This window comes from Gossypium hirsutum, chromosome D05, assembly GCF_007990345.1.
Source record: "Gossypium hirsutum isolate 1008001.06 chromosome D05, Gossypium_hirsutum_v2.1, whole genome shotgun sequence".
In the NCBI taxonomy this organism is placed as follows: Eukaryota; Viridiplantae; Streptophyta; class Magnoliopsida; order Malvales; family Malvaceae; genus Gossypium; species Gossypium hirsutum.
Genome location: NC_053441.1, coordinates 63453803 through 63463304, shown reverse-complemented (window position 1 = coordinate 63463304; position 9502 = coordinate 63453803). Strand labels below are relative to the sequence as shown.

Here is a 9502-nt window from a genome sequence, read left to right as displayed (position 1 = left end):
AATTTCGTATTTTTTTATTTTTTTGACTTTTTTGACTGATTTTTTTGCGGGAATAATTTTTTTATATTCAATCACAGTGCCAAAAACATGTATGTAAAATTTCAGATCAATCGGACAACGTTTACCCACTCAAATGAATTTTTTTGAACAATTTTTCTGGGTAAAACTGCCGTTTATGCTTTAAAAATAGAGATCAGTTTAGAAATCAACCAAGAACACCCAAAACGCCCAAAATCTGATACCAAATGATACGGGGTTGCGCGCGGACCAAGATCGAGTTGCCAAGTCACGAGAAACTCCTACGAAAACCCTAAACAATTAGATCTGAAACGAAACAGAAAATTAAAAGATTAGATTTTTGAATTTTCAGATCTGAAATAAAATCCCCAAATCAGCAAAGAATCAAATTGAGAATAGAAATAAGTGTTAGGGTTCTTGAAACCCTCAAGGAGATTGTGATTCTGCCCAATTGAACACCAAGATAGTTTTCCCCAAATTTCGACAATCTAATTTCACCCAAAAAGAGTATGGAAAAACCCTAGAAATTGGGGATTTTTGGGCTGATTCCTTAAGATAGAAAAGGGCTGAAAACACAATAAGAACAGAAAATAGATTAGATAATGATTCAGCACAAGTAGAAATAAAGAAAGAATTGACAGTAAGAAATTAAAAGATAAGTCCTAAGAAGCCTTGAAATCTCGAAAGATCTCACAACTCCCTTCAAACGGCTCTAATCTCCCCTCCAAAGAATATCAATGGCAAGAAGAAGGTTGAAGATGGCTCCCACAATCACAAGATTGTTAAAACAACTTCTAAAGAAAACTCAAGAGAAAATCTTGGAGAAAACTCAAAGAAAATTCTGCTCTCAACAAATCTGAAATTTTAATAATAATGATAAGTGTTTAACAAGGTGGACAGCCATGCCTTTAAATAGGCCTTATAACTAGTCCTAATCTAATTAGAAAACTAAAATAAAAAAAAACTCCTAATTATTTTAATATGGAAATTCGGTCAAAGGTCATTTTATCTAGGACTCTTGGACTGAATATTGACATAAAATTTAAACTAAGTAAATAAATAAATAAATAAATAAAAATAAAAATAAAACTTTACAACTTGGGCCACTTTGACAATTTGGCCTGATTTTCAACTAAGTATGGATGGATTTCTTGATTGGGCTGGGAATTTGCTTATTGGGCCTCGCCTTCAAGAATTTGGGCTTTTGTGACTCGTATCAACAACAGTTCATCATTGTTGTCTTTTCTCTTTGCCGTAATATCCAGCATTAGTTCACCGGTGAAAGGATGTTTCACATCGATTATCAGCTTCGGGGATTCCGTGTCGGATACCGGCAACTCAATTGAGATTTCAGTTTTGGAAACGGGCAAGCTTCCTCACACTGCTTTTCCTCCAAATGGCTGCACCTTCTTCCACCGTCCAACTGGCCGCTATTGCGATGGCCGCTTGGTTATCGATTTCCTTGGTACTTGTTTTTTCTCTTCTTTTTCTATGATTTTCTTTACTTACCAGCTCTTGAATCTTGTCCTAAGTCACACAATCGAAGGATACATTGTGTTTAAATGGAACTTTTTTGGGAGAAGTTTTTAAAAAGTCATCCATCAAGTAGTCGACTAGTCCCTTAACAACTGAAGATATTGTTCTCTTATTAAAGTTTTGTCTCCAATCTTCGTTGAGAGAGTCATGTACAATTTACAGAAAGAGCTTCTCAGTTGGAGGAGACAATACCTGCAAGATCCCATGAGAGATACCATCAACTTGAGTCATGCCACATGCATACTCCACAATTAATATTGCACACAATACAAACACCTTTTCTATGAGTTCTTGCAAATTGTATTTTTACCAATTAAGATGTCTCATTCTGTGAGCTGTATTTGTCTCTTTACAGAAATTAGGAACAAAACATCAACACAAAAATAATATCTTTTATTGTTGAGGAACCAATCATTTATCCGATAAATAACACTTTAAAATATGAAATCACGAGAACAACTCCTTCAAACTAGAAACCAAGAACACAACAACAATTAAAACGACAAGTAGTCCTAAAAGAACACAAGTACACAACCCACGAAACTCAAAAGACAATACAAGCTAATAGGCCTTAAGACCACATTCAACAACAAAAACAAATGAACCTTCTATACCAAAGAATCCTATAAAACCCCTCGAATAATAATTAGCAAAGAAGCTACCAAAAACACTGACCTAAAAAATGCACAGATCAAACAACGTCCTATAAATCCAAATTTAACCTTCTCAGTTCAATTTCCACAAGTTCCTTAAGAACATCTTCTTCATTATCAATAACAGTTCTTTCTCTCCCTTTCATCTTCAACCCTTTAATTTTCAATTTATTTGAATTACAATCTCACCATTGTTAGTGGTCTCATGTCTGATACCAAGAGTAGGGTCATTAATCACCAATGGCCCACCTCGTAAAAGAAGAGAAAAATCTTGAACCACATCTTCATTTTCAATTGCCAATAAATATGAATATCCAAATATAAATGGTCATTACCCATCTTTTTTATATGGCATAATAAATTTTTTATTTTGATTTTCCAAAAAAATATTTTAACTATTTATATAATTTTTTTTGCTTTTTTTTTTAAACTCTTAAACTTATATTTTTTGTTCACTTACCTTAAAATAGATGAAAAAGTAACATTTATTAACTTTACAGACGTGGCATATACATGGATGATATGTAAGTATTTAGTTAATTTTTTTTTAAAATTTTAAAATATTATATATATTTTATACTTTTTAAATACTTTTAATGATTTTTATTTTTTTTTTGAAATTTTAGAATTAAAAAATTAATTAAATATTGATATGTTATTCACGTGACAATACATGTGTATGTTACGTCAGCAAAGTTAAAAACTGCTTAATTTTTTCATTCATTTTAAAGTGATTTACCAAAAAACTCAAGTTTAAGAATTAAAAAAATGAAAAATTAAATAAAGAGTTAAAATTATTTTTTTTATAAAGCTGGAATTCTAAATAAGTTTTATTTTTTACATCACCCACTTGACCCATGTTTTGGAATTTCACCATTAATATTAGATGGATAAAGTCTACTTGGGTATACATGGTTTGTTTTCTTGGACTCTTATCCATATTATCATAATTATTAAATTAAATTATTAAATCTAATGAATAATTTTAAATCCTATGTTTACATATAAACATATTAATAAATATATAATTTAGATATATTTATATGTATTTATTATATAATTTGCTTTGACCAAAATAATATATAATTTATTAAGAAAAATAAATTAAACTCTATATGCGAAATTTTATTAGGCTCTCCAAACTTTAGTCTCAAGATTCGCCATTGTGATTGCGATATCAAATGCATATTTATATATCCATTAATATATTTGATAATATTTGTCTATGGTTTTGCAGCTGAAGCTTTGGGATTGCCATTTCTTCCACCATATTATCGATATAAAAATGGAACATCAGAGAATTTTGAAAATGGTGTGAATTTTGCAGTTGGGGGTGCTGGTGCACTCAATTCTTCATTTCCTGGAATCTATAATCCCAGCACCAACGTATCTTTAGTAGATGAAGTGAATTCCTTCAAACAGTTTCTTAATTTACGTACAGATTTCAAACAGCTCCTACGGAACTCCTTGATTGTGATGGGAGAAATTGGAGGAAATAATTACGGTCATGCCTTCAAGCAAGGAAAAAGCATTGAGGATGTTCGAAACTTTGTTCCTCCTGTTGTTGATTCTATAACTTCATCAATCAATGTAAGAATCACCAGTTTTTTAAGGCAATTGTTGATCGGTACTGTGTTTCAGATTATTATAACATTTGAATGTGATATGTAGGAGTTGATCGAGTTAGGTGCAGTGACATTTCTGGTCCCTGGAAAGTTCCCAATTGGATGCTCTCCCACTTATTTGACACTGTTTCAAGGTTCAGACAAGGATCAATATGATCCCTTAACTGGTTGTCTAACATGGTTGAACCAATTCTCTCAATACCACAATCAATTACTTCGAAAAGAACTCGAAAAAATCCGAAACCTTCATCCCGACACCAACATTGTTTATGCTGATTATTACAGCACTACATTGAGGATTTACCATTCTCCAAACAAATTTGGTAGGGTTTGGTTTGATCACTTTCTTTGAAACAAGAAACATAATCTGTCATCAACCTTAATCGATTTTTTCTCGAATGGTTCCAGGGTTTAAAGAAACATTGAAGGCTTGCTGTGGAACTGGAGGTCTTTACAATTACAATCTTTCGAGAGCTTGTGGTTATCCGCCATTAAGACAATGTTGCAATGACCCTTCTTCGTATATGAGCTGGGATGGAATCCATTATACAGAAGCAGTCAACAGATTGATTGCCAATGTTGTATTTGAGGAATTGATGAACAGCATTCATAGTTTAAATAACTTGTGTCCTACATCAACTATTAACAAATTGAGAATGATATATCCAAAGTCAGAGATGTGAATGGTAAGGAGTCTTCGGCTCGTATTTGGTGTAACTCGACTATGTAATATAGATGTATCCGAATAAACTTAGAATTCTAATGTGATCCTAAATTATCCCAAATTTGAGTGTTCATTCTTCTCCTCTCTCCAAACAGAAACTCTTCCATCCCTTGTGCCTTTAGCTAGGTGGTTCTTAATCTGTTATTCCTCCTCCTTGTTTTCTTCCAAAAAACAGAAGTGCTTGTTTAGGTCTTGGAAATACCCTATCCATGAATGATTCTAGATAGTGTCAGCCACACCTCAAGAAGTAAAATCATCTTTTAAATTTGATCTTTCATCCAACCTTTTAAAATAGTTTCATGAACCTGTTGTTCAAAATTATGAGGTATTAAAATTGATTTAATTTTGAGTTGATTTGAGTTTGATTAACACTCATAACATCTTTTGATTTTAATATTGGTCATGCTTGATTTATTTTTAGTTTCGATCATTTTTTTAATATTAATTTGAATTGTTTTGACAATAAATACAATATTTTATATCTAATCGATTTTCGAGTCAAATATAAAGTGTTACACAAAATCATCTAAATTAATTTCTTCACTCACAAAGTCATCTTTCCTCGTACAATTGGCCCACCTATGACAGCACCCTCACTCTGAACCCCTTCTTTACTACCCTCATTAGCACCTGTACATCCGAATGTCTTTATTAGCAATATGACAAACAACAATTTTATAGAGGTGCTTTTGAGAACCCCAACACAGTGTGACCCACGTAAAAGAAAAGAACAATTCAATCACCGTTGGAAAATAAGCATTAGAGACAACCTCACAAATTTAGTTTGCTTAATTCATTATTTCACTTTGAGAGAGATTTTAATGTCTAAATTTTATTAATTGGTATTGATATTATTGAAAATATAAGAGAATGTGGGTTCGAGTACGCTAAAACATATTATCCTCCTATTTATAAGTTGAGTAAAGGCTATGAGTAGTTCTAGATATTATGTTCGACCTACATAACCTATTCTTCTACAGATAAAAGTAATGCCCAAATGCATCTTACACTTTGACACTTGTGTTCTAGGTTTCTTTGTCTTTTGTGTTATAATTTTTTTACTTTAATTTTAACATATTTTGATTCAGTTGCTTTTATAGTCTCATTAGTTAGTCTAAGTCATTAATATTATTAATTATGACATCAATATTTCTTAAGAACACTATCCTAACAAAAAAAAATCATTTTATGATAATTAGTTCGATTCTCAACATTTTAACTGAAATAGTTAAGTATGTTAATTATTTGGACTAGCTATTGCCATTATAATAGTATAGATACCAAACTTTACCAAACAAAAATATAAGAACAAAATCTCAAAATTAAACATAGTAAAGGGATCAAAACCAAAATATAATTGAAGACAATTTATACCTAACACAAATTATACCAAATAAAAATATAGGGACTAAATCTCAAACCCATAAATAGTAGAGAGATCCCGACCCTAATATGACCTAAAATAATCTATACCTAACACATTCATAACATTCGAGAGTATTCAAACTACTCTTTATGAATTTATATGTTGAAGATTAGATTTATTATTCGATAATGTAGCGACCTAAAAATTTCAGGTACGGGCGCTAGTCGATGTAATTTTGTAAATTTGAAAACTGAATCTCGATTTTATTTGAAAAAAGGAGTCGCCACCGATCTTTTTTCTAGGTGTGATCGGACACCTACAAAATTCTCTTTTTAGAAGAAAAATTTATTTTTAAACTTTTCTAAAAAAGAGGTAATTTTAGGTCCACGTAAAAATCCAGAGAAAATTAGGGTTCGGGAGTCGGTTACGCGCGAGGAAGGTATTAGCATCCTCGCGACGCCCAAAATTGGTATCTCGTTAAACGCGCGTTGTCTTAATTTTCAAAAATACGAGTTCAATTTAATATTTAATCGTGACTCGATTGAAACACGAAAATCTCTTGTTTTGAAAACACGAGAATTTTGAAACACAATTTTTTGAATGTAACAGCCCGATTTTGACCCTAATCGGAACAGTGGTTTTGGAACCACAAATTCGAGTCTAAAAAAATATTTTAATATTATTTTTTGTGTTAATTATGTGTGAATTTACATATGTGAAAGTTTCATGAATTAATTTTATTGTTTGTGTGCTTAATTTGAAAAAAAGGGCTTAATCGCGTAAAATGAAAATTTGATGGTTAATTAAGAAAGTGCCTAATTGTTGTTGTCTTTATAAGTTGGAGGCTTTATGTTGTAATTTAGCCAATAATAATAGTTAGTGGATGGCATAATGATGATATGAGATTTATATATATATAAATAAAAGTTAAAATAATAATAATATAATAATATATGTTATAATAAAACAAAACATTAAAAGCCACCATTTTATTTTCATCTTTCTTCACCGAATGTAGAAAAGAAAAACAAGGTTTGAAAGCTTGAAACATTCGGCTATTTTGAAGCTTAATTCAAGGTTGGTTTTTGTCCGGTTTTTGATAATTTTTAAGTTTTTGAGATCGTTGCTTTGAATATTTCAAAACCCATATCTTAATTTTGTGAATTGGTGATGATTTTGAAATTTTCCATTGATGTTAGCTTGATGTTTTTGTGGTTTGATGATGAAATATAAACTTTTGTTGATAGATTATTATGTTAAATTAAGTGATTTTTGATAAAAATGTGTATTAAGGATTAAATTGAGAAAAGTGTAAAATTCAAGTTTAAATGTGTGAATAAACTAAAAATATGGGCTGCTAGTAGTATGGGTAGAATTCGGCCTAACAAGGATTTAGTGAAATTTTGTGTATTTTATGTTATTTTGAAATAAGGACTAAATTGAGAAAAATGTGAAATGTTAGGGGCTAAAATGCAAATTGCCATTTATATGTTCTTGAATGAAAATTGAATGAAATGTTGAATAATTAAGTTAATTTTGATATTAATTAGATTGGAAAAAGTGGAAATCAGATTTGGATCGGGAAAATTGGAAGTTATCGATTAGTCGTTCCAGTCCGTTCGCGTCCGTACGAGGTAAGTTCATAAGTAAATAAATGCTGTTAAATTTGAATGTATATATGTTATATGTGCTGAATTTATCTTTAATAAATATATGTCTATATGCCGAATTGAATTTAGAGTTGGAGAACTAGTTACGAGCTTGAATCGATAGAATTACGATGTCCGAAAAGCCCCGTACGAACCATAGGAATAGTTAGGATACATATGTCATGACATAGGATTCCGATATGTTTTATCGTGTAAGACCACGTCTGGGACGTTGGCATCGATTTGAGATTTATGTATAAGACCATGTCTGGGACATCGGCATCATATTTGATTTCGTGTAAGACCCTGTCTGGGACAGTGGCATCGATATTGATTACATGTAAGATCACGTCTGGGACATTGGCATTGTACGGGGTTTTTTTTTTTAGCTATCCAAGTATCCTATTTGATTCCGAACGGTTCAACGGGCATTCCGAGAAATAAATGAGTATATGAATGTGCATCCGAATCAGGTATGTTTGTGATGAATATGAATTTGAGCAATGAAAGTAAGTATGATTATGATTATTCATTATATAATTTATGTGAAAATGAGATGTGAATATTAGCAAGTGAACTATGAACAAATTAATCATATAAGAAATGTAGAATTGTAATTGTGTTTTTTTTTTGCCATATATGATTTAGGTACAAATGATTTGTATATGAAATTTTGATATGAAATGTGAGTATGATTAAAATGATGATATATATGAAATATATGATAATGAATGATGTTTTATATATGCTCGTTATATGAAATAATGGTTCTATGTTTCGGACATGAGAATTATGAAACACGGAACATGGTTTTGATGTGTGAATTGTTATAGTTATTTGGGGTTGGAAGTGTATAAAAAGAAATTGATATATTTTTACGAATAAACTGTAATAAATGATCATGATTCGGTTGGTATGTAATGAAATTGTGGAAGCTTAATCCTACGAATGAGCTAATGGTAGATATATATAAATTTGAAAACACGGTTTATATGTCCATCCATAATTAAGTCTAGTGAAGTTACCTAGTGTGGTCTTAAGAAATTGAGATTATGATGAATGCATATGTGGTTGAGATTTGTTAAATTTAGCTTAGTTAAATTGAATTATAAACATTATTGGAATGATTTATTTGCTTATGGCTTACTAAGCTTTCAAAGCTTACTCTGTGTGTTTTTCCTATGTTATAGAGTTTCGGAGACTTACTCGGGTTGGAAGTCTCGGGAGATCTCATCACACTATTCAGTATTCATTTCGGTAAATAAACGCTTTGAGGTTTGGTTATGTGGCATGTATAGGCTAGTTTTGATATATTTGATTTTTGAAATTTGTATATGTATATAGCCATGCGAAAATGGCTTGTTCATGATGCAAATGTTGGTAATTATATTTGGTCATGTTATAAGCTTAATTGAGAGGTATGAGTTATGGTAAATATGTTGTGATGTTGGTTATATGATTTGGCAATGAGAAGTGGTAAGTAGGGTATATATTCAGCTTATTAATTAACTCACTTTGGTAGCATGAAAAGTGGTATAATATGGTTTGGTAAAAGGGGTCATTTGAATATCTATAAATGACATATTGTTTTAATGTTAAGATATGAGATAATATGTTTATCTTATAGACTGGGTGATGGAGATGTTATGATTTATTGAGTTAAATTTGATAACCGAAAGGTTGTTTTTTTTTTAAAAATTGTTGGACATTTGATATATGAATACATATGCCTATTTAATGTTTGCTTGTAGTTCGTTTTAAAAAGGTCAAATCATTGATTCAATGATGGTTGTAAAATGTGTTATATATATAGGTAGTTATATGTTCGGCTATGATATTTGACTATTTAGGCTCGATTTTTGAATGACAAAGAATGTATATGATCTAATTGATATGAAGGTTAATTGAATGATTGATTATTGAAAATATTA

The 9502-nt window shown here is 30.8% G+C and overlaps 1 protein-coding gene across 1 annotated transcript; it reads left to right on the top strand.

Annotated features, from left to right (window-relative positions):
* Positions 1 to 1233: 1233 nt before the first annotated feature.
* LOC107944270 (GDSL esterase/lipase At1g28600) lies at positions 1234 to 4600 on the top strand (the record flags this gene model as incomplete). The annotated part of the gene is made up of 4 exons (XM_041092814.1): positions 1234 to 1483; positions 3445 to 3797; positions 3879 to 4155; positions 4241 to 4600. Coding segments are annotated over 4 exons (1155 nt in total), but the record flags the coding sequence as incomplete, so codon positions are not given.
* Positions 4601 to 9502: the final 4902 nt, after the last annotated feature.